We start from the raw sequence: 25,326 nt of genomic DNA, 5'->3' as shown, positions 1-25,326 counted from the left end.
TAGCAGTCGTGGCTTCAATTCATTGCTGTCACCTCAAGCAGAAAACTCTTAAGTAGAAAGATAAATTATGTTGATCAGGTGAGTGTCAGGCACATTTTTCAAAGGAAAAATATACACCAGGCTATCCGATTTTGTACTCTACAGCACACTTACCATGTTGTCCTATTTAAGCTAATACGTCATTGAGTTTCGGGTTTTCCTCAAACCGACGGGGCATTCAGAAACTCTCTACTTAATCTAGCATGCTACAACAAACAAACTTAACAACTCAATTAAAAAAACAAACTACAGACATCAACAAAGCAACCAGACAGTAATTGAGATCGGTAAAATTGGCCATAGACCAGAATGAAACAAGTGCAACATTTTTATAGAATAGACTATCAATAGTTCACGGCATTTATCATGTGTAGATAGCTCATTGCAAAGATGCTACCGTTACCAGTCGAAATGCCCACTTAAGCCTACTAGATAGCATAGCATAAGTACTGCAAGGGCATAGCAAACCTGGACCAGGATTTGAGGATATTACATAAATGCGTTCTATGGATATGGCCAGATGAAGTAATGGATCTCATCATCATCTTCTGCTTCTGGTATCACATAATCATCTTGCATCTCCAAGAACGGAAGTGGAATGATATTCTCCTGGAAGCGATAAGGTGTGATGTGCACACGGCTTTCCTCACACTCACTGCATTTCACGTGTCCCAGAAAATTGCCATCAATATCACAGTGCACAAGATGCCCAGCATCAAGCTCAATGAGCAGCTCATGCTTGCCGAGCACAGCAATCTTGCGTAAACATCTCACCCTTAGATCAAGCGGTAGGGACGCCTTCAGCGCCGACAGGTCAATCCGGTACTTGAAGGCCCAGACCTCAGCCTCATAGTCCTGCATCATGTGTATATCTACAACAATGCCATTGTAACTGGTGCACATAGCGAGCACACTGTCAATCTCCAACAACAATGTCCAAAAGCTCATCCCGGTGGGACGGCTCATCCACCTAAATGTCTCGTCAGCAGTGTCAAACACTAGAATTTTGCTGACATCAGAGTGGTACTGTTCTAGTCCCCAATGCAGGCTGCCGCGGTGGAGAACAGATACATTAGACGAACAGGTCAGTCCATCCAGTAGGTCTTGTCCCATAGGTGGATGTCCATCCAGTAGGCCTTGTTCCATAGGTGGCTGTCCTATGGGCCTAGGCTCATCGGATCCCACTGTGAGGACGTAGAAATCAGTCGTGGAAGCGAAACCATTCTCATTCCTTGTCCAGATTGAGTAGAGCAGACGGTATTCTCTGGACGGGCAATGCTGGTAGAATCCTGCTATGCGAATGCTTTTAACTGAAGCACGACATCTTGGTCCAGGAAGCAGCAACAGGGGAGCACGTTGGCGGGTCGTTGGATTGCAGATATCGAAGCGTCTGCCATTATCTTTGTAAGAGACGATGAGGAGGCCATCACAGGCAGCCTGGATAGCAAGGCTGTCTACATCCTGTGTGTGGTCAGCATACCAGAGGATGGGCCGGCAGAGCTTGCGGCCGGTAGCCCCAGCATGGTCGCCGCAGAAGACGCAGAGATGGCCGTCACAGAATCTGTTGTCACGGTTGAGACAATCGATGAGAAGGAGCGAGGGCTGGCGACGGTGGTGAGCGAGAAGGAAGTCGTGGGCGGAGGTGGCATGGCACCACAACTTGCACACAGCACGGCAGCGAAGGATGTCCTCCGCCGGCAACCTGATGAGTATCTCCCCAACAATGATGGACTCTGGCAAGTCGTCGAGGATGGTCACACCGCTACTATCTAGCTTCGACATGGTGATTGATTGCCGCTGCTCCATCTGATGATCAACGAAAAAGATGCAAAAAGTTAGTATGTATTATATTATCAGTAGAATAATAGGACGCAGGCCACCTCACAAACAGTAAAACACCTAAATGCAAAAATTCCACCAAAGTACGATCGTGTTCCCTGTGAGACACACATTTTGGCTATTATCTTTTTCAACAATTTAGATGACACACCAATACTCATGTCACAGTAAAAGTAAATTGAATAACATTGTTTTGACAGCAGGGCCAAATATAGCTGTAGAGAAAACAATGTCAATTATAACTATAAGACGCAGGAGAACGATAGAGAATGTTCTCACAAACGTTAGAAGGGACAATTACGCATATTTGTGAGTATGGCGAGCACAAGTGAGAGGATATTCAGCGATTTCCACTCCATTCACAAATTACACGTTCATTCAGATAGGAAAGCCATATAGGAAACTACATTTAGATGATAAGATGTGAAATCATGAATGTATGACGTAGAGGGATGTGAAATCCTTCTGCCTTTCGTTCTCCCACACATCCAGATCTATCTTTACCACCAACTTTACACAAATAGTTAGAGCTGGACCAAAGTACAATCCAGTTTTTTTTTTCTGAAGATGCAGATTTCAGCTATATAAATGTTGATACAGCAGTGAATCAAATGATTTTCCATCAGAACTATGTGCATCGCGTAGCGCCAATAACATCAATCAGTACAGATAGCAGCATCTCAGTCACTGTATAATCAATCAGCAAGCACAAATACCAGCAGCAGCAGCAGCAAGCAAGCAAGCACTCTCTGAATCACAGACTACACTAATCAGATCAGCACCCCTCCAGCAGCGGCGCCATCATGCCCACGGCAACGACGAACACATGCCCACCCCGCTCCGCTCTCTCCCCAGCGCAGGAGCTACTCCCTTGGAGCGCCTCCCCGTGTTCATTCCCCCTGTATCTACCGCCCGGCGGCGCCATCTCCCCCTCCCTCAGGTTCCTCTGCTTTGCTCGATCTGAGAGAAAATCAAGGGAGGGACGGACCTGTGATGCGGAGGCCGCGGGGCGATGGCGTGAAGGAGCTTCCCGGAGGCGGCCGTCGGCGTGGTCCGTCGACTGGGGAACGGATCTCGCCGCCGCCCGGAGAAAGTGGGGAGAGAGAGTGTTTCTCCGGAGAGCGTTTTTTTTTATTGCAGTTTCTCTCGCCCATTTCATCTACGGCGACGCTTAGCCGTTTGCCGATTCCCATCGGTCACCTGCTGCCCGTCCGATATCCCCGCCGCTGACCAGCTAACCGACGTCCCCGCCCCTCGTCGCCTCATTCCCGACAGCCATATGGCCCCTCGAGCTCTCGAGTGGCCACGACAGCTCCGCCATGGATGTGGGCTCAAGGTCACCATCGATGCCCGACGGGCCATGGAGTCGTGGAAGCGGTCGCGGCTGGGGGTGGCTACTTGTGCGGGTGATATGGAAAGAAGACGCCTACGAAAAAAAAGAGAAAGAAAAATAAAAACTCCAAAAAAGGGTCCTATTGAAAAAGAAATTATCCAAAATAGAAAGAAGTTTTTTTTTTCAAATTCAATTGTTTATTTATCTCTTATTCAAAATTTCCCTGAAAATTGAATTTCATTTTTTCATTCAATGGGGTTAGGTGATCTAGTTCTTAATATTATTACTTTACTCAATTGACAAATTGCATAGCAAATCTCTTGATTCGGAATTAAGGACTCATGTATCTTCTGATGAATCCACTTTCTTTTACACTTTTGTATCTTACTCTATCTTGATTTTTTAGTATTTTCTAAAATAACTGATGAATTATGAATTTTCCATAACTTAGGTAAATGCTTTACCAACGTATGTAGTGTAGTTAAACATAAATGGAATTTAACTCTTTTATGCTTACTTTAACTAGTTATTTCGCACCGGCGAATAGAATATTTGTTTTTACGGTAGAAATTGGTGGTATCTATTCTACCGCGGCTTGTGCGGTACCGTAAAACAGTTTTAAAGTCCCCCTTTTATAGTGGTTTATGGTACCACGATATTAGGGATTTGGTAGAGATGCTCTAATATTTGGGTTCTATGAACTCTTTTGCTAGATTCTATCTCCATGCCTCATGTGACGGCATGGTCATCATGGACAACTATATCTGCAACCCGCCCACGTAGTAGTGGGCGCCCCTCGTCCGAACACAAAGCTTTGTCATTGTCTACAACTAAATTTGATTGGCCCTAACCGTTCGGGGTGTGCCATCTCCTTTATTGGAGAACCTCAAGACTGCCTTATGATGTATACTGCATAGTTGGCTATTGTGTCCTCACTATGGGCTCCAAAAACCTAAGGCATAACATATATTTGTTAGCATCAGTGGACAGGGAAGATTATGGTTACTGGAGGATGCTAGAAGGAGATGATGATGAAATGCATTATTCCATATGACCACAGAATGCACTGCTTGTTTTAACTAATCTGAGGGAAATTCTAGTTTGATGTGCCTCGAAGTATCTATTCTATATGAGAACGGCTAAGAGTGATTGGTGTTTGATTGTTCTTACTTCGAGTGATTATATTGGGTGTTAGTGCCTTGTTGGTTGAGGTTTTTTATATGAACCAGATGCTTTCGCTTGAGATTTGAGTATATGTCATAAGCTTCATTGGAAGCAATGGATGATCACTTCTATAGAATTATTGCACCTTTTACCATTTTGCTTTTGGTCCATTTGCCTTGGGGCTAACTCATGATGTAGATGCTACTTTTCCTTTGCAAGAATTACAAAGTGCTTGTGTGCAACCTAAAAAACTAATTGCACATTGGTATATGTTTGTGTTCCAAGGGTGAACTTGCGATTCTGCGTAGCTATTACCAGCAAAGGTCTAATACGAAATCTCGTGTCTGATTAATATAGTTTACATCACCCAAATAAGCACGGAAAGAAAAGTTGGGCTGCCATGCAAACAAATTTTGATCATAGTGATGGACGGGCCACCTCGATGGTCGGGAATTATTGCTACTCAGCGATTTAGGACTGCTTGCTACAAGTGTTGGTGGAAGACATTCCTAGTTGACCCACGGCTAATACGTGGTGACCTCCCAAAACTCAGGAGGCCAACATGATGTTCGCGACCCTTGGTTCTGTGCGGAGCTCTCGCAGGATTGACAATATCCTCCACATGTTGTGCACCATGGCAACTTCGGTGGAGCAAAACTGACGAATCATGGTTAAGCACTCATCAATGGAGATGCTTGACATTCGGGGCTAATTAGACTCTTGACAGTGGGGGACCAATTAGACTGACTGACAAAACGACACACGTCGATGGTGATGGCTTCATCTTTGACCGTCGAGATGGCTTTGTTCGTGAGTGGAGAGGCTCCGTCAATAGATGAGAAAAAGGGCATCTAGTTTCCACACAACCGGCGGGGCACTCCAGGCCCTTCAGTAGAAGGTCCATTAGGTGACCTCCGGTCTACCTCTCATGTCAATGGAAGACGACCAACAGAAGGTCTTGTCTAGTAATCACACTTATCTGTATAAAAACTTCCATACGGTTCACTTGTTTTATTTAAAATCAACATCAACATTATAATTAGTTTTTTCTTATTTTTAGAATTAGGATCTGGTAATAACAACTCTATTTTTAATGCAAATATGTTAAATTTTGAAAATAGGACGCGACATGCGACGCTAGATAGAATGAGCTAGATGGTACCCTGCATATTGCTGCGTAATTGGTTACAATATTTTTCAATGAAATTTGGATGTATGAAACATCAACTATTATATAGTTGTAAAATATTTATTTAATTTAAGTAGTATATATATACCTAATAATAAAGGGGTTATTGCTTCCTGCGGCACGTCAAGAAAATTGCTCCCAAAGTTGTAAAATATTACCCACCAATGCCACCTATACGTGATAAAAAAACGTTTCACATCCCCTGCCTGGACTGGCCCATGCAATAGGGACCTTCTAACTGCGCTCTGCGCGCTGAGAGAAGACACAAAGCACCCGTTTGGGCCGGCCCATGTCCGGGCAGCCTGTTTTTTTTATTTTCTATTTTAGTTTTTTCTACTTTAAATAATATTAGACTTAAAAAAGTTCCAAATGTTAAACAAAATGAGAATTTGGAAATAAAATGTGTAATAAATTATAAAATGTATGTGTATTCAATAAATGTTTGTGATTTTATAAAAAAGTATTTGCATATTCAAAGAATGTTCAAAATTTTGCAAACAAATGTTCATGATTTTTTAAAATGTCCGTGTATTAAGAATGTTAATGAAATTGGATAAAATTTTGCCAATTAAAAAAATGTTCATGAATAGAAAAATATAGTAAAAAAATCAAAAACTGTCCGTGACTTACAAAATAGTTTATTCATTCATAAAATGTCTGCTGATTCAAAAAATGATCATGCACTTAAAAAATGTTCATTAAATCAAAAAAATGTTCATGAATTTCAAAAATTGTTCCACCAATTTCCATAACAAGGTTCGCCCATTCTAGAAATGTTCGCCGATTCAAGATTTTTTTTAAAAAATGGTCACAATTTTTTAAAAATGTTTGTAAATAGTTAAAAAAATGCATGAATTAAAAAATATTCTTGATTTTATAAAATGTTTGAAAATTTATAAAAGTGTTCATGAATTCGAAAAATATTCATGATTTCAAATAAGTTCATGAGTTTAAAAAAATGCTCATGATTTCGCAAAATTGGGAGTGATAGTGTATCTCGGTGACACAGCAAAATATGATCATGGCCATTATGATTTTTTTGCTCCCATTATAACACACGGGCCCTTTTGCCACGCCACTACTAGGGAAAAGCTTATAGGTAGACGCTTGCTAGTAGCGTGGGTTTATACCCCTCGCTATTGCTTTATAGGCCTCGCTACTACTAAGTTGTTAGTGGTACCGCGGGTTTATACCGCTCACTACTACTAAGTGGTCTCTACCGTGCCTCCCCCGCCCCGGATAGGCCATAGTAGTAGCGAGGGTTTATACCCCTCGCTACTACTAATTACAAGGTAGGTGAAGTCCTCATATCCTCGGCCAAATCCCTCCTCTCTCCTTCACTCTTCCCCCTCTCTCCATAGGCTCTCCCATGGTGCTCCTGGCCAAACACACCTCCTCCTCCATGGCACCCAACGAGGCCGCCTCCTCGCGTCGCTCGTGTCCAGGATCTCGCCCATCTCCCCCCTCGCCGCCTTGCCACCTCGACAGAGCACCTCACCACCGGCGACCAGCCCCGATGCACCCTCCATCTCCTTCCTCTCTCCCTTATTTCTCTTTTTCCCTCTCCCTCTCCCTCCGGTTTTACTCACCTCCCATGCACATGCCTGCGCAGGTCGTCGACATGGCCAACCAAGAGCTCTCTGCCTTGTCCCCAAAGAGGATCCTCACACCGTCGTCTTGCTCTACCCGGGATCCGGTCCCTCTTCAACAACCGTCGCCCGATCTGGTCTGCCGCTGCCCGTCCACACCTCCGGCGACCCCTGTCGTCGTTGGATCGAACCATTGACACCATTGACAGCACAAACGGGATCAAGATTTGTTTTTTTGGTTTTTGAAATTAATAATAGTAGCGCGGGTCACAGACACGCGCTACAGATACTTAGTAGTAGCGCGGGATGCATCACGCTACTACTACCAGTTAGCTGTAGCGCCGTAGTAGCGCAGGCACCCGTGCTACTAATAGCTATTTAACCCACCCTACTACTAGGCTTTTTCCAAGTAGTGTTCTACTGTTAGTATAATGTTGAGTTAGGGTGTCAGCATGTCTTAATTAGTGATCAAGTTAAGTTTAGAAGAGTTACCATTTGTGACTCTATGGTCTAGTAGTACGGTTAGCATACTAATAGCTTTTGGGAGCACTAGTTGTATGCAAATAGGCTTAGGCTAATAGCGATCAGTGTAGCCAGTTACTAGGAAAGGTTGTTTGGCAGCTTGTTCGTGTTGCATCAGGAGTTAGTGTGTGTGTTGTGCTAGGATTAGTTTGAGTCAGTTCGATAGCTTGTTTTGGTGGTGGTGGTGGTGGTGGTGTGTGTGTGTGTGTGTGTACGAGCAAGGGTGTGTCAATTGTAATCGAGGGCATTTGAAAAGAAAACAAAAATAACGATACAGGCCCTTGGCTATAAGATTTTTGTGCATGTGTGTACGTCGTTTTTTATGTTATCGAAACTAAGAGCAGAATCCCAACAGTACAATAGAATGGAAACTGTCTACCGTCTGTCATGAATGATTACATGTTATGGTGACATGTCAACTAAAATAACACACTCCTCCTGTTCCATAATATAAGAGCGTTTTTGACACTAGTGTAGTGTCAAAAACGCCTTTATATTATGAGACGGAGGGACTATTTATCATGTCAAGCGAAATAGTTTATGCCAGGTATACACTGTCGTCTGAAGTATTCTTTGCCCCGTGTCAAATGCTGGAGCTCCTGCCATGGTTGGCATGTGGACGTGCTAGCGAAAAAGGCAAAAGCGATGTCATGCATTGCCTTAACTGGTTGGAGAGGAACCAAAACAATCTATATCAGTACATTACATTACAATCTCACGTACCAACGATGCCTTCTGATTTTTGCGTCCATTTGAGTGAACAATTAATTTATGCCACGAATATTCTGCTCCAAATCAAGAAACATCTGTGCATGTGTGTGGCTTTTGGAAGCTCACCTAACATGAGTCGCTGGTGTATGCTTTACATACTCTCATGAGGTCCTCTACAACGGCGTCAACAACACGAAGAACGCGACGTCGGCGGCGGCCACCAAGCCCACGGCGCTGAGCACGACCCACTGGAAGAACGGCACCTACTTTGGCACGCTCGTGGTGTTCGACGACCCCATGACGGTGGGGAAGGCGCTACCCGTGGCGGGGGAGGAGCCCGCGGCGCGCGCCCAGGGATTCTACTTCTACGACAAGCAGGAGTCTTACACCTCCTGGTTTGGCTTCTCCATCGTCTTCAACTCCACGGCGCACAAGGGCACCCTCAACCTCGTAGGCGCGGACCTCATGGACGACAAGACCCGGGACCTCTCCGTCGTCGGCGGCACCGGCGACTTCTTCATGGCGTGCGGCATCGCCACGCTCTGGCTCGATGCCTCCGAGGGAACCGTCTACTTCCGTCTGCAGATGGACATCAAGCTCTACGAGTGCTACGTCTGACGATTTATATTAGCTAGGGCGACACATCCATTTGCTGTGCTGGTGTGTGTCAATAAGGGTGCTGCTGCTCTTGTCTATGCTTTTCGATTTATCTTGGTGCGTGTGCGAGGGCAGGTTTGTGTGTCATTGTCGCATACGTTGTTGATAAGTATGCGAAATGCACTGCATTTTTATTCGTCTTTACTGTTTCACATACGCTGATAAGTATGTGAAATGCACTGTATTTTTATTCGTCTTTATTGCTTACTTTTTAAGTGTTAGTTCAGGGGAGTTATCTCTTCTATATTATCCAAAAGAAGATTTCTAAGTGTTGGTAGTATTTCTTTTTTTTTGAGCATCAGTACAGACACAAGCGCTCATATACACGCGCATACACTCACCCCTATGAACACACACACGCACACCCTATTCCTATGAGCACCTCCGAAAGACTGAGCCGACATATCATCTTGAGATTTACGAAGTCACCGTAGGCGCCTCGTCGTCGACGGGAACGTCTCCTCCCACTGAAAGCGCATCGCCGGAAATCCTGAAATAAATTTAGGAATAGTGCGAGCACCAGGATTTGAACCCTGGTGGGCTGGGGATACCACTGTCCACCTAACCAACTCAACCACAGGTTGATTCGCAAGTGTTGGTAGTATTTCAATCGACAGTCCCATCCTATTCTGTTTCCGGAATGCGTGGAAAACCTACAAAGGCCATCATACAGTTGAGGAAATACAATTAATTTGAAGATCTTGTTAGTAAATTATCTAGCACAGCTGCCTGCCCAATTGCCCGGGAAACATAATGATTGTAATTATTTTTCTAAATAATTTTGAGAAATTGCATCGATATATTAGATAACGTGTGGTTGTTAATTGCTCCCTAAAAATTACATTTATTGATCACCCACCTCTTTCTAGATTGCCCATTGGCAAAACTACTATGCCGCACGATGCATATAGCCTTCAACGTTACTCCTTCATCTTGCATCAACACGTTATTTGGGACGTGGCTAAATGGAGTGATTGGTGTTCGATCGTTCTTACTTAGAGTGATGATATTGGGTGTTAGTGCCTTGTTGGTTGAGTTTTTTTTAATATGAACCCCATGTTTTCGCTCGAGATTTGAGTATATGTCATATGCTACGCTGGAAGCAATGGATGATCACTTCGATAGAATTATTGCTACTCAGCGATTTAGGACCGGTTGCTACAAGTGGTGGTGGAAGACATTCCTAGTTGACCCACGGCTAATATGCGGTGACCTTCCGAAACTAAGGAGGCCAACAATTGATGTTCCTCTCTTGGTTTTGTACGGAGCTCTAGCAGGATTGACAATGTCCTCCACATGTTGTGCACCGTGGTGACTTCGGTGGAGCAAAACCTGACGAGCCATGGTTAAGCGCTTGTCAATGGAGAAGCTTGACAAGGGGGGGGGGGGGATTACACTGGGGGCCAATTAGACTGACTGACTACACGGCGCCCATTGATGGTGATGGCTTCATCTTTGACGGACGAGATGGCTTTGTTCGTGAGTGGAGTGGATCTGTCAATATATGTAAAAAGGGCCTCTAGTTTCCGCACAACCGGCAGGTCATTCCAGGCCCTTCAACAGAAGGTCCATGAGGTGGCCTCCGGTCTACCTCTCATGTTAGTGGAAGACGATCAACGGAAGGTCTTATCTAGTAATGAGACTTATCTGTATACAAATTTCCACGCAATTCACTTGTTTTGTTTAAAATCAACATCAAATTTATAATTAGATTTTTGGAATAACAGTTCTATTTTGAATGCAAATATGTTAGATTTAGAAAATAGGACGCTACATGCAGCGCTAGGTAGAATGAACTAGATGGTACCCTGCATATTGCTGCGGAATTGGTTGCAATATTTTTCAATGAAATTTGGATGTATAAAACATTAAAATTTTAATTTATAATACAAAAATTAAAACAAAAAACTAATTATTGTGTAGTTGTAAAATATTTTTTTAATTTAAGTAGTATATGTTAGTATAATGTTGAGTTAGGATGTCATCATGTCTTAATTAGTCATTAAGTTAAGTTTAGAAGAGTTACCATATGTGACTCTATGGTCTAGTAGCACTGTTAGCATACTTAGTAGCTTTCGGGAGTTGTATGCGAATAGGCATAGGCTAATAGGGATGTAGCCAGTGATTAGGAAAGGTTGTTTGGCAACTTGTCATCAGGAGTTAGTGTCCGTGTTATGGTAGGATTAGTTTGAGTCGGTTTGATAGCTTGTTTCGGTCGCGCTGTGTGTCTGTGTGTGTATGAGCACGAGTGCGTCAATAGTAACCGAGGACGTTGAAAAGAAAACAGAAGTAACGATACGGATACGGGTCCTTGGCTATAAGATTTTTGTGTGTGTGTGTTTGTTGTTTTTGATGTTATCGAAACCGAGAGCGAAATCCCAACAGTATAATAGTAGAATGGAAACGGTCTAGCGTCTGCCATGCATGTTACATGTTAAGGTGACATGTCTACTAAAATAACATATTTATCATGTCGAGCGAAATAGTTTATGCCAGGTATACAGATGATCTGTCGTCTCAAGTGTTCTTTGCCACCTTGTCAAAGGCACGAGCTCCGGCCATGGCTGGCATGTGGACGTGCTAGCGAAAAAGGCAAAAGCGATCTCATGCATTGCCTTAACTGGTTGGAGAGGAACGAAAACAATCTATATCAGTATGCCTTCTAATCTTTGAGGGAATATTCTGCTCCAAATTAAAAAACATCAGTGCATGTGTGTGGCTTTTGGAAGCCCACCTAACATGAGTAGCTGGTGTACGATTACATACTCAAGACTGCCCAATAGCACAAAACCAATAATTGCTTTTGCTTTTTTTGGTATGCTACGTTGGAGGAGCTACCCAACCGGCGAATCAATTTGTAAACAAGACTGGTCACTTGGAGTACAAGGGAGATTATCATGTAAGCTAAATTAAGTTACTAAACTCATACTTTCTACCTGCATGCCCCACAGTTCAATGCATGCACATCTATAAATAGCATGCACAAGTCAAGCTCTTAACAAGCAACAACAAGAGCTGCATCCTCACTTAGCAGTGCTCTACTACATCACAGCTAGTCGATAGATCCTTCGCAGCTTAGGCTCAGTAATCAGTAGCGTTGTCAACAATGCAAGGCCTCGCAGCAACTTCCAAGCTGTCACTGGCCGTTGTGGTCGCCGTGTTTCTGCTGGGCTCGTCGGCGGCCGCCGCCCACGGCCTGAGGAGGGTCGTCTCCAGCAGCTCCGACGAGCCGTGCAACGAGATGACGCTCTACTACCACGACATCCTCTACAACGGCGTCAACAATACGAAGAACGCGACGTCAGCAGCAGCCACCAAGCCCACGGCGCTCAGCACGACCCACTGGAAGAACGGCACCTACTTCGGCACTCTCGTGGTGTTCGACGACCCGATGACGGTGGGGAAGGCGCTACCCATGGCGGGGGAGGAGCCCGCGGCGCGCGCCCAGGGCTTCTACTTCTACGACAAGCAGGAGTCTTACACCTCGTGGTTTGGCTTCTCCATCGTGTTCAACTCCACGGCACACAAGGGCACCATTAACCTCGTCGGCGCGGACCTCATGGACGACAAGACCCGGGACCTCTCCGTCGTCGGCGGCACTGGCGACTTCTTCATGGCGCGCGGCATCGCCACGCTCCGACTCGATGCCTCCGAGGGAACCGTCTATTTCCGTTTGCAGATGGACATCAAGCTCTACGAGTGCTACGTCTGACGATTTATATTAAGGTGACACATCCATTATGGTGTCTGTCAATAAGGATGCTGCTGTTTTCTATGCTCTTCGATTTGTCTTGGTGTGTGAGGGCAGGTTTGTGTGTTATTGTCGCATACGTTGACAAGTATGCGAAATGCACTGCATTTTTATTCGTCTTTACTGTTTTTTTGTAAGTGCTAGTTCAGGGGAGGTAGCTCTTCTATATATATTATCTAAAAGAAGATTTCTCAGTGCCGTTGGTATTTCCTATTTTTTTAACACAATATGGACGCAAACGCTCATACAAACACGCATAAACTCACCCCTATGAGCACCTTCGAGAGACTGTGCCAGCATATCATCCTAAGATTTACGAAGTCACCGTAGGAGCCTCGTCGTCGACTGAAACGTCTCCTCCCATTGAAAGATCGCCGAAAATCCTGAAATAAATCCAAGAATACCGCGAGCACCAGAACTTGAAACCTGGTGGGCTGGAGATACCACTGTCTCTCTAACCATCCAACCACAAGTTGGTTTGCTCCTATTTTGTTTCTGGAATGCGAGGAAAAGCCCTCCAAAGGCCATCTAACTGTTGAGGAAATACAATAAACGAAAGTACTGCAAACACGATAGGTGTGATGAACGACGTCAGGACGATTGTTTTGCCTTGGACTTGGATGGTGGGATATGTCATATCATGTGCATTTCATCTGGACAGTGTTATGCATGTTGCACTCATCTACAATAAAATTGATGATCTTGTTAGTAAATAAACTAGCACAGCCACCAGCCCAATTGCGCGGGCAACGTATTTAATGATTGTAATATTTTTTCTAAATAATTTTGAGAAATTGCATCGATATTGGATACAATGTCTGGTTGTTTATTCTTCTAAAAATGATACATATATTGATCATCAACATGACAGGCAGGCCGCACGCGTGATCAGGTGCTGCACCCGCAACGCAGGATCCGGCTGGCAGAGCGAACTAGACACGACGCAAGCCCCCACGTGCAAGCTGACATATGGGCACTAGGTACGCCCTGCCTGTCGCAACTAGACCAGCCTGGCATGAGGCGAGGACGCCGACAGGCACGTTCGGGCATGCTTTCGTGTGTGGGGAAACGTGCTACAAGGCGCTCACGGGCATGCCCGCCGCCGCCCAATGACAGTGACAATGGATGTGCCCCCATACCACCCAATCAGGTCATACGGACACGTGCCATCCATGCAGATCGGATGGCATGCAGAGCCCTCGAGAAACCACCATGTCACGCTAGCCGGAAACAAACGACGCGGAGGCTTTGTTTGCCCTCGAAGCGCCCATAGGGAGGATTTAAAGGAGTAATATGTGAAACAGTGTTCTTGAAAGTATAACGAAAAATGTTTTTTTTAACACAAATTCGTTCGATCTAAGTGATTATTGTTTTGGGTCGGGGTGCATGGATACTTTTTTACTCTCTCCAGGTAGGCACTTTTGACCGATTTGATGTCACTCATCCTCAGTTGGCCTATATGTTGGTTCGTAAATTATTCAAGGGAAATGATTCCCTTCAACCGGCTGATTTCTTGGGTCTCATCCGTCGGCTTGCTCGCACAACACGTGTCCCACGTGACATGGAGCTGACTCCTAGCGATTTTTTGGCCACTTCTGCAACATCATCAATGTTGCAGAAGTTTCTTCCGTAATATTAGCTATATTGCAAAAAGATGAAGAAGAAAAAAGAAATTATGCAACAAAGCCTGCTACTACAAAAAAAATTCCGCAATAAAACTTGAGTTGCAAAAAAAATTGCAAAAAGATGAAAACAATTTTTTTCCGCAACAAAGCCTGTGTTGCCAAAAAACCTGCAACAAAACCTTAGTTGCAAAAAAATTATGCAACAAGACTTTGTTGCAGAAATTTTCCGCAACAATAATTATGTTGCAATGATGGAGGGCGCTGATGCACTAGATCAGATGGCCCACTAGTCGGCCGATCTTTTGATCAGCCGGCGGACACGTAGCAATCCCAATGATTGGGATCATCTGACAGTAGCGATGCGTCCGTCTGTCGCCTCCGTGGATGTTGGATCTGATTTTAATCAACCTATTATTACCTAGACTAGGTTTCGAAACCGAGCCGTTGTTGCAATTTCCCCCACCTCAACAACTAGTGTGTTCCGGGATCTGGATCTAGATCCCACAAGAGCAGTGGCCACTCGTGCACCTCCCGAGCTCCCCGTCAAGGCGACGCCTCCTCATGCTTCTTCGACCGCTGCCACCAATGCCTCCTTGTGTCATTTCGACCGCCACCACCGACGGTCGCCGCTAGCATAGGCGCCGCCGTTGCCGCCCTCCTCCACCATGAACGCCGGCCATCGCGGTGCGCATGAACTCAAGCTACATCCGCCGTCCTGGGGACGAATCAGCGTCCGCGTCATCGGGTCCAATGAAAATCTTTTGTGACAATACTGGTGCAATTGCCTTGGCAAAGGAATCCAGATTTCACAAGAGAACCAAGCACATCAAGAGACGCTTCAATTCCATCCGGGATCTAGTCCAGGTGGGAGACATAGAGATTTGCAAGATACATACGGATCTGAATGTAGCAGACCCGTTGACTAAGCCTATTCCACGAGCAAAACATGATTAGCACCAAAGCTCAATGGGTATTAGAATCATTATTGTGTAATCTAGATTATTGACTCTAGTGCAAGTGGGAGACTGAAGGAAATATGCCCTAGAGGCAATAATAAAGTTATTATTTTATTTCCTTATATCATGATAAATTTTTATTAGTCATGCTAAAATTGTATTAACCGGAAACATAATACTTGTGTGAATACATAGACAAACTACACGTCACTAGTATGCCTCTACTTGACTAACTCGTTAATCGAAGATGGTTATGTTTCCTAACCATAGACTTGTGTTGTCATTTGATTAACGGGATTATATCATTAGGAGAATGATGTGATTGACATGACCCATTCCATTAGCTTAGCACCCGATCGTTTAGTATGTTGCTATTGCTTTCTTCATGACTTATACATATTCCTATAACTATGAGATTATGCAACCCCCGTTTGCCGGAGGAACACTTTGTGTGCTACCAAACGTCACAACGTAACTGGGTGATTATAAAGGAGCTCTACATGTGTCTCCAAAGGTACATGTTGGGTTGGCGTATTTCGATTATGATTTGTCACTCCGATTGTCGGAGAGGTATCTCTGGGCCCTCTCGGTAATGCACATCACATAAGCCTTGGAAGCATTGCAACTAATGAGTTAGTTGTGAGATGATGTATTACGAAACGAGTAAAGAGACTTGCCGGTAACGAGATTGAACTAGGTATTGAGATACCGACGATCGAATCTCGGGCAAGTAACATACCGATGACAAAGGGAACAACGTATGTTGTTATTTGGTCTGACCGATAAAGATCTTCGTAGAATATGTAGGAGCCAATATGAGCATCCAGGTTCCGCTATTGGTTATTGACTGGAGACGTGTCTCGGTCATGTCTACATTGTTCTCGAACCCGTAGGGTCCGCACGCTTAACGTTACGATGACAGTTTCATTATGAGTTTATATATTTTGATGTACCGAAGATTGTTCGGAGTCCCGGATGTGATCACGGACATGACGAGGAGTCTCGAAATGGCCGAGACATAAAGATTGATATATTGGATGGCTATATTCAGACACCGGAAGTGTTCCGGAGAAGTTTCGGATAAAACCGGAGTACCGGGGGGTTACCGGAACCCCCCGGGGGTTAATGGGCCTCATGGGCCCAAAGTGGAGAAGAGGAGGGGCGGCCAGGGCAGGCCGCGCGCCCCTCCCACTCTAGTCCGAATTGGACAAGGAGGGGGGGGGGGGTGCCCCCCCTTTCCTTCCTCTCCTCTCTCCCTTCCTTCCCCCTCTCCTAGTTGGACAAGGAAAAGGAGGGAGTCCTACTCCCGGTAGGAGTAGGACTCCTCCCTGGCGCGCCTCCTCCTGGCGGGCCGCCCCTCCCCCTTGCTCCTTTATATACGGGGGCAGGGGGGCACCTCTAAACACACAAGTTGATCTTCGTGATCATTCTCTTAGCCGTGTGCGGTGCCCCCCTCCACCATAATCCTCGATAATATTGTAGCGGTGCTTAGGGGAAGCCCTGCGATGGTAGAACATCAAGATCGTTACCACGCCGTCGTGCTGACGGAACTCTTCCCCGACACTTTGCTGGATCGGAGTCCGGGGATCGTCATCGAGCTGAACGTGTGCTAGAACTCGGAGGTGCCGTAGTTTCGGTGCTTGATCGGTCGGGCCGTGAAGACGTAGACTACATCAACCGCGTTGTCATAACGCTTCCGCTGTCGGTCTACGAGGGTACGTAGACAACACTCTCCCCTCTTGTTACTATGCATCACCATGATCTTGTGTGTGCGTAGGAATTTTTTTGAAATTACTACATTCTCCAACAGTGGCATCCGAGGCTAGGTTTGATGTGTTGATGTTATTTGCACGAGTAGAACACAAGTGAGTTGTGGGCGATATAAGTCATACTGCTTACCAGCATGTCATACTTTGGTTCGGCGGTATTGTTGGATGAAGCGGCCCGGATCGACATTACGCCTACGCTTACGTGAGACTGGTTCTACCAACGTGCTTTGCACACAGGTGGCTGGCGGGTGTCAGTTTCTCCAACTTTAGTTGAACCGAGTGTGGCTACGCCCGGTCCTTGCGAAGGTTAAAACAACACCAACTTGACAAACTATCGTTGTGGTTTTTGATGCGTAGGTAAGATTGGTTCTTGCTTAAGCCCGTAGCAGCCATGTAAAACTTGCAACAAACAAAGTAGAGGACGTCTAACTTGTTTTTGCAGGGCATGTTGTGATGTGATATGATCAAGACGTGATGCTAAATTTTATTGTATGAGATGATCATGTTTTGTAACTGAGTTATCGGCAACTGGCAGGAGCCATATGGTTGTTGGTTTATTTGTATGCAATGCAATCACCCTGTAATGCTTTACTTTATCACTAAGTGGTAGCGATAGTCGTAGAAGCATAAGATAGGCGAGACGACAACGATGCTACGATGGAGATCAAGGTGTCGCGCCGGTGACGATGGTGATCATGACGGTGCTTCGAAGATGGGGATCACATGCACAAGATGATGATGACCATATCATATCACTTATATTGATTGCATGTGATATTTATCTTTTATGCATCTTATCTTGCTTTGATTGACGGTAGCATTATAATATGACCCCTCACTAAATTATCATAGTAAAAGTGTTGTCCCTGAGTATGCACCATTGCGAAAGTTCTTCGTGCTGAGACACCACGTGATGATCGGGTGTGATAGGCTCTACGTTCAAATACAACGGGTGCAAAACAGTTGCACACGCAGAATACTCAGGTTTAACTTGACGAGCCTAGCATATAACAGATATGGCCTCGGAACACGGAGACCGAAAGGTCGAGCGTGAATCATATAGTAGATATGATCAACATAGTGATGTTCACCAATGAAACTACTCCATCTCACGTGATGATCGGACATGGTTTAGTTGATTTGGATCACGTGATCACTTAGAGGATTAGAGGGATGTCTATCTAAGTGGGAGTTCTTTAGTAATATGATTAATTGGACTTAAATTTATCATGAACTTAGTACCTGATAGTATCTTGCTTGTTTATGTTTGATTGTAGATAGATGGACCGTGCTGTTGTTCCGTTGAATTTTAATGCGTTCCTTGAGAAAGCAATGTTGAAAGATGATGGTAGCAATTAAACGGACTGGGTCCGTAACTTGAGGATTATCCTCATTGCTGCACAGAAGAGTTACGTCCTGGAAGCACCGCTGGGTGCCAGGCCTGCTGCTGATGCAACTGACGACATTAAGAACGTCTGGCAGAGCAAAGCTGATGACTACTCGATAGTTCAATGTGCCATGCTTTACGGCTTAGAATCGGGTCTTCAACGACGTTTTGAACGTCATGGAGCATATGAGATGTTCCAAGAGTTGAAGTTAATATTTCAAGCAAATGCCCGGATTGAGAGATATGAAGTCTCCAATAAGTTCTATAGCTGCAAGATGGAGGAGAACAGTTCTGTCAGTGAGCATATACTCAAAATGTCTGGGTATAATAGTCACTTGATTTAATTGGGAGTTATTCTTCCAGATGATTGCGTCATTGACAGAATTCTCCAATCACTTCCACCTAGCTACAAGAGCTTCGTGATGAACTATAATATACAAGGGATGGATAAGACAATTCTCGAGCTCTTCGCAATGCTGAAAGCTGCGGAGGTAGAAATCAAGAAGGAGCATCAAGTGTTGATGGTCAACAAGACCACTAGTTTCAAGAAAAAGGGCAAAGGGAAGAAGAAGGGGAACTTCAAGAAGAACAGCAAGCAAGTTGCTGCTCAGGAGAAGAAACCCAAATCTGGACCTAAGCCTGAAACTGAGTGCTTCTACTTCAAGCAGTCTGGTCACTGGAAGCGGAACTGCCCCAAGTATTTGGCGGATAAGAAGGATGGCAAGGTGAACAAAGGTATATGTGATATACATGTTATTGATGTGTACCTTACTAATGCTCGCAGTAGCACCTGGGTATTTGATACTGGTTCTGTTGCTAATATTTGCAACTCAAAACAGGGACTACTGTAACGCCCTCGATGCGGCTATATCTCCCACGTGTCAAAGCACGACTTAGAGGCATAACCGCATTGAAAGCAATGTCGCAAGTGAGGTAATCTTCGCAAACAACCCATGTAATATAATAAGGGAAAAGATACATAGTTGGCTTACAATTGCCACTTCACACAATTACATGAATAAAGCAATACATCACCCAGTTACAATCAAGGCCCGACTACGGAGCCAAAATAAAAGAAGAACCCCAAATGCGACAAGGTCCCCGATCGACCCCAACTAGGCTCCACTACTGATCAACTAGAACGAAACAACACAAAGGACAAGATCTTCATCGAGCTCCTCCTGAGCTTGGTTGCGTCATCTGCATGGACTCATCGGCACCTGCAAGCTGGTTTTGGAAGTATCTGTGAGCCACGGGGACTCAGCAATCTCGCACCCTCACGATCAAGACTATTTAAGCTTATGGGTAAGGTAAAGGTATGAGGTGGAGCTGCAGCAAGCGACTAGCATATATGGTGGCTAACATACGCAAATGAGAGCGAGAAGAGAAGGCAAAGCATGGTCGATAAAAGTATGATCAAGAAGTGATCCTAGAACAACCTACGTCAAGCATAACTCCAACACCGTGTTCACTTCCCGGACTCCGCCGAAAAGAGACCATCACGGTTACACACGTAGTTGACTCATTTTAATTAAGTTAAGGTTCAAGTTATCTACAACCGGACATTAACAAATTCCCATCTGCCCATAACCGCGGGCACGGCTTTCGAAAGTTCAAATCCCTGCAGGGGAGTCCCAACTTAGCCCATGACAAGCTCTCATGGTCAACGAAGGATATTCCTTCTAGCGGGAAGACCCGATCAGACTCGGAATCCCGGTTACAAGACATCCTCGACAATGGTAAAACAAGTCCAGCAAGACCACCCGATGCGCCGACATCCCGATAGGAGCTGCACATATCTCGTTCTCAGGGCAACACCGGATAAGCAATCCGTACAACTAAAACCAGCCCTCGAGTTTCCCCGAGGTGGCGCTGCAAGGGGCTCTAGTTTGGACCAACACTTAGACAAGCACTGGCCTGGGGGGAGGGGGGGTTAAAATAAAGATGACCCTCGGGATGCGCGACTCCCAAGGGAAAAAGGCTAGGTGGCGAATGGTAAAACCAAGGTTGGGCCTTGCTGGAGGAGTTTTATTCAAAGCAAACTGTCAAGGGGTTCCCATTATAACCCAACCGCGTAAGGAACGCAAAATCCTGGAACATAACACCGATATGACGGAAACTAGGGCGGCAAGAGTGGAACAAAACACCAGGCATAAGGCCGAGCCTTCCACCCTTTACCAAGTATATAGATGCATTAATTAAATAAGATATATTGTGATATACCAACAAAATATCCATGTTCCAACATGGAACAAGCTCCAATCTTCACCTGCAACTAACAACGCTATAAGAGGGGCTGAGAAAAGTGGTAACATAGCCAAACAACGGTTTGCTAGGACAAGGTGGGTTAGAGGCTTGGCTCAACAATATGGGAGGCATGATAAGCAAGTGGCAGGTATCGCAGCATAGGCATAGCAAAAGAGCGAGCATCTAGCAAGCAAAGATAGAAGTGATTTCGAGGGTATGATCATCTTGCCTGAGATCCCGCAAGGAAGAAGAACGAGTCCATGAAGAAGACAAACGGACGTAGTTGAACGGGTCCTCACAAACGCGACGTTATCGGAACCAACCCGAAGAAGCAACACCGGAAAGAAGCAAACAACATAGTAAACAACCAACACATCAACATGGCATGATGCACAATCGAGTATGATGCATGTCCAGTTTAAAGAGGCGTGGCATGGCAAAGTGCACAAACAATCCTACAAATTAAGTGGAGCTCATTATGCAACAGAGTTGCATATTGAAGAAAACACCACATGACTTATTTAGTTCTCTCTCGTTTATGTACCCAACAAGATTAAATGTTGATTACATGGCAAGAGGTGAAGCACAACAAAACTACCTATCTAGGCAAGTTTAAATGAGGCCGGAAGCAACGAACAACAATTCCGGAAAACTCCTCATGTGTATATATTAGGTTAGGTCCTGTTCTGCCCTAAACCATATTTTAGAGTTGTTTAACATGCAAAGCAATGTCACCATGTTAAACTAGGCATTTTTCTACCCCATTTACATATAAAGTTTATTAAATTCCGAGTTACGGTTATTTAGTTATGAAATAAATCATTTTAACATGGCATTTATGCAAATTAAAGCAAACAACAAGTTAAACATTTTTTTAACATGGATGAAAGTTGCATATTATGAAACTAGATGAAATTCTAAGCATTTTACATATTTAAAACATTTTAATCCGATGCACGGTTTGTGAGATATTAAATGCATGAACATGAGGGTTTTTCTGTAAATATGCAGTCTCTGGAAAAAAGGATAAATTCGCAGCAAGGGAGAAAAAAAAACTACACGGGCCGAAACTGGCTGCGGGCCTAACAGGAACAGTCGCTGGGGGGGGGGGGTAGCTCACCATGGGCCAAGGCCCGACTGGAAGCAGAGGAGGCCTGGCGCTGGCTACGGGCCAGCCACGAGGTGAGGAGGCGCTGGCCTGATGCGCGCTTGCGGCCCAGGAGGCTGGCCACGCTGGCGCTTGAACGAGTCAACGGGGATGAGAGGGCGAAGCAGAGCAGCTCGACAGGGGTCAGCGGGCATGGCGGCACGACGGCGAACTTGGGTCGCAGGGATCCGAGGCGGCGGGGTCGATCTCGGCCGGATCGGGTCAAAACGAGGCATGGCGGTGCCGGCGTGCTGTGGAAGAGGACCGACAACAGGGATGTACTCCAGCTAGCTGCGGTGGCTTGAGGTGGAACACCTGGCGGGGACGAGGAAGACCGGGGAGCCCCTCGGGCGCGAGAGGAGGCTGGCTTCCCGGCGCTCGCTGGCACAGGGGCGCACGAAGGAGGAGGTCGAGGTGCCTGGTTGCATCGGGAGGACGGATCTCGGGCGCCCTGAGGGAGATGGACGCGGGTGAAGCTCCAAGGCCATGGCCTTCCTGTGAACCAGAGAAGAGGAAGACAGTGCGGTCAGTGGAGAGAAGAACCAGGGGAAGGGAGAGAAAGGAAAAGAAGGGGGCGCGGGGCTCATCTTGAACGAAGCTCGTCGGCGGCGCGGAGACGAGGCGGGGTCAGGCATTGCTCGCTGCTGCATGGGGCGAGAAGGAGCTGCTGGTTGGCTCGGGGCTGAAAAACAAGGGGAGGTGGTGGATCGGGAGGGATCCCGATGGATAGAGTGGCGGCTGGCGGATGGGTAGGCGGGTGAGATCCCGAGGGAGGAGGAGGGAATGGACAGGGGTGGCGGCGGCTAGGAGGATCGATGGGACAAGGCCCCTAGGATCTAGGGTTGGTTGGACCTATATATATGAAAAAGGAAGGAAGTTTTGATCTTCCGATGGAAATTCGACGGACGAGAATAAATAGGTTAGGGAGTCCAATTAACAAAACGAAGATGTTTTATAGATGTTTGGGGATGATCCGGACCCAACGGTAACGATAGTCTGGTTCGGGTTCGGGGAAGTTTCGGACACGGGCGAGGAGATGATGCACTGCGCAAAGAGGGATTAGGCAAACGAGGTCAAGTGTGAAGCGAAAACCCGATGGGACTCGGAACCGTCAACAAAGGCAGGGGGACACGGCAACTACGAACAGATGCAAGCTTTATGAAAACATGCAAATGCAATGCGCATGATGCGATGATGAATGCAACAAACAAATAAATAACACAGCTGACTCGCAAAACAAGGAAGGCATCTGGAGCGTCGGTCTTGGGGCGTTACAACACTCCACCACTACGAGAGGATCTCGTCCCGAGATCTAGAATGGCATCGGAGGGAAAAAATGGAAGAGAAAGAGAAGAGGTAAAACTAAGTTGCTTCTTTGACAAACGAGTGAGACCAAAGAACCTTGAAAAGGTTAAGCCATATCGAGAAAAGAATACAACGGAGATAAATGAAGTTGAAAGCACTCCGGTAGGAAAGAGGAAACAAGGAATTACAAATTCGGACATCACTCCGGTTAAATGGATAGGCATGAAAAGAACATGATTTTTGACAACACGAGATGATGGGTGAAAAGAACAACATCGCGATGCCTCCGGAACGAAAGGATAGAATATAGGTAATTGAAATAGGAGAAAGGAGAAGAAAAAGTCAACTTCTTCCAAAAGAGCTTGAGAAGGCATCCTTAGGAGAAGGTTCGAACGGAGTTGTTGGAAAACCAACAACGAAAAGAATAAGCTTGATATGGTCTTATGGAATACATCTCGAATTATGAGGTGACAACCTGCCACTCACGGGAAAAGAATTGGATTGAGAAGAAAAAGGCGACGAGAAAGCTATATGACCGGGAGGATAAAAGAAGAACTTGGGTCATTTATGAGCACCATAATAGCAACAAACCTTAGAGAAGGCTTTAGGTGAAATATAACCCAAGATAACTCCAATGACGAGATTAATGGATTTAAAATATCTCATTCTTAACAACATGTGAATCATGAAACCTGAACTCAAATTATCAAGAATGACATAATACCATCTTCAAAGATATGCGTGAAAGAATTGCACTCCGGATTACACGAAGAAGAATACTTGAGTTCCTTAGAAAAGAATCTCGATGAACACTTCGAGAAAGAATTAAATCCTTGATGAACCATCTTGTAGAGCCTTCATGAGAACTCCGGTAATAAAAGAATAAAAAGAAAGAGAAATTGAAAACACAAGGTGAATCCTTGCAATGATTTAGATGGATCTTCATGATGATGAAATCTTGGAACTCCGGGAAAAAAGAAAAGATAAACCAATTGAAACCTAGAATTTGATGAACCTCCGGAATAATTGAATTTACTCGATGAAACAAGAATAAGAATTACATTATGCTTATCCTTCACCAATTAAATTGATGAAAAACAACGGATTTGACATAATACTTATTCTCGTAGAAAAGATTAAGAGAGATATAACATAAACTTGGGAAGGTCTTCGACGAACCATCGGTAGGATTTGAAAAGCACGAATGCATAGATATGATACACGAAGTAAGAAGACTCTTGAACGAACCACCATAAGAATTGAAAAAGAACGAATACAACATGATGAACACCGGGAAGGATTAGCAAATACACGAAGATGCTTGAGAGAATTTAGATCCATGAGAACGACGAGATTACGAGCTGATTAGAGAATCCTTGATTTAAGCATTGGTATGATTTGGAGAATGAGAGCTGAAAGCTGAGAATGAGTACTCCTGAGGTGATGGGCTCCAGATGATCAAACTGAACAGAATCTTGAATTGCTCCGGAAGGGTGAAAAGAATTCTCACAACCGAAAAATAATTATGAGAGGATGGTGACAAGCTAGAATAACGAATCTTGAACGAAGCTCGTCGGCGGCGCGGAGACGAGGCGGGGTCAGGCATTGCTCGCTGCTGCATGGGGCGAGAAGGAGCTGCTGGTTGGCTCGGGGCTGAAAAACAAGGGGAGGTGGTGGATCGGGAGGGATCCCGACGGATAGAGTGGCGGCTGGCGGATGGGTAGGCGGGTGAGATCCCGAGGGAGGAGAAGGGAATGGACAGGGGTGGCGGCGGCTAGGAGGATCGATGGGACAAGGCCCCTAGGATCTAGGGTTGGTTGGACCTATATATATGAAAAAGGAAGGAAGTTTTGATCTTCCGATGGAAATTCGACGGACGAGAATAAATAGGTTAGGGAGTCCAATTAACAAAACGAAGATGTTTTATAGATGTTTGGGGATGATCCGGACCCAACGGTAACGATAGTCCGGTTCGGGTTCGGGGAAGTTTCGGACACGGGCGAGGAGACGATGCACTGCGCAAAGAGGGATTAGGCGAACGAGGTCAAGTGTGAAGAGAAAACCCGATGGGACTCGGAACCGTCAACAAAGGCAGG

At 45.3% G+C, this 25,326-nt stretch overlaps 3 protein-coding genes across 4 annotated transcripts; 2 read left to right on the top strand and 1 right to left on the bottom strand.

The window, feature by feature from the left end:
• Positions 1–191: 191 nt before the first annotated feature.
• Positions 192–3,201, bottom strand: LOC125535258. Of its 2 annotated transcripts, XM_048698309.1 has the most exons (3): positions 2,867–3,201; positions 814–1,845; positions 192–694 (listed from the first exon to the last, which is right to left on the bottom strand). In XM_048698309.1, the coding sequence occupies exons 1-3, from the start codon at positions 3,035–3,037 to the stop codon at positions 692–694; spliced, it is 1,206 nt and encodes a 401-aa protein (XP_048554266.1). In that variant the 5' UTR covers positions 3,038–3,201; the 3' UTR covers positions 192–691. The 2 variants fall into 2 exon arrangements, with proteins under 2 accessions (XP_048554266.1, XP_048554265.1); XM_048698308.1 differs by having other exon boundaries at positions 196–1,845.
• A 37-nt stretch (positions 3,202–3,238) lies between these two features.
• Positions 3,239–9,005, top strand: LOC125534788 (dirigent protein 5-like). Its single transcript, XM_048697893.1, has 2 exons — positions 3,239–3,284; positions 8,523–9,005. Exons 1-2 carry the CDS (start codon positions 3,239–3,241, stop codon positions 9,002–9,004), a joined length of 528 nt encoding a protein of 175 aa, XP_048553850.1. The 3' UTR covers position 9,005.
• A 3,046-nt stretch (positions 9,006–12,051) lies between these two features.
• Positions 12,052–12,988, top strand: LOC125540741 (dirigent protein 5-like). Its single transcript, XM_048704314.1, has one exon. It carries the CDS (start codon positions 12,150–12,152, stop codon positions 12,753–12,755), a length of 606 nt encoding a protein of 201 aa, XP_048560271.1. The 5' UTR covers positions 12,052–12,149; the 3' UTR covers positions 12,756–12,988.
• Positions 12,989–25,326: the final 12,338 nt, after the last annotated feature.

Source organism: Triticum urartu, chromosome 2 (genome assembly GCF_003073215.2).
Source record: "Triticum urartu cultivar G1812 chromosome 2, Tu2.1, whole genome shotgun sequence".
In the NCBI taxonomy this organism is placed as follows: domain Eukaryota; kingdom Viridiplantae; phylum Streptophyta; class Magnoliopsida; order Poales; family Poaceae; genus Triticum; species Triticum urartu.
This window is presented reverse-complemented; position numbering and strand designations above follow the sequence as displayed.

Excerpts from the sequence above, each read along its gene's own strand:
- LOC125535258 (XM_048698308.1), bottom strand. The coding sequence starts at position 3,037 with ATGAAATGGGCGAGAGAAACTGCAATAAAAAAAAACGCTCTCCGGAGA. Across the intron at positions 1,846-2,866 it reads CCGCGGCCTCCGCATCACAG|ATGGAGCAGCGGCAATCAAT; the intron begins GTCCGTCCCTCC and ends GTTGATCATCAG.
- LOC125540741 (XM_048704314.1), top strand. The coding sequence starts at position 12,150 with ATGCAAGGCCTCGCAGCAACTTCCAAGCTGTCACTGGCCGTTGTGGTC.
- LOC125534788 (XM_048697893.1), top strand. The coding sequence starts at position 3,239 with ATGGAGTCGTGGAAGCGGTCGCGGCTGGGGGTGGCTACTTGTGCGG. Across the intron at positions 3,285-8,522 it reads GGGGGTGGCTACTTGTGCGG|TCGCTGGTGTATGCTTTACA; the intron begins GTGATATGGAAA and ends ACCTAACATGAG.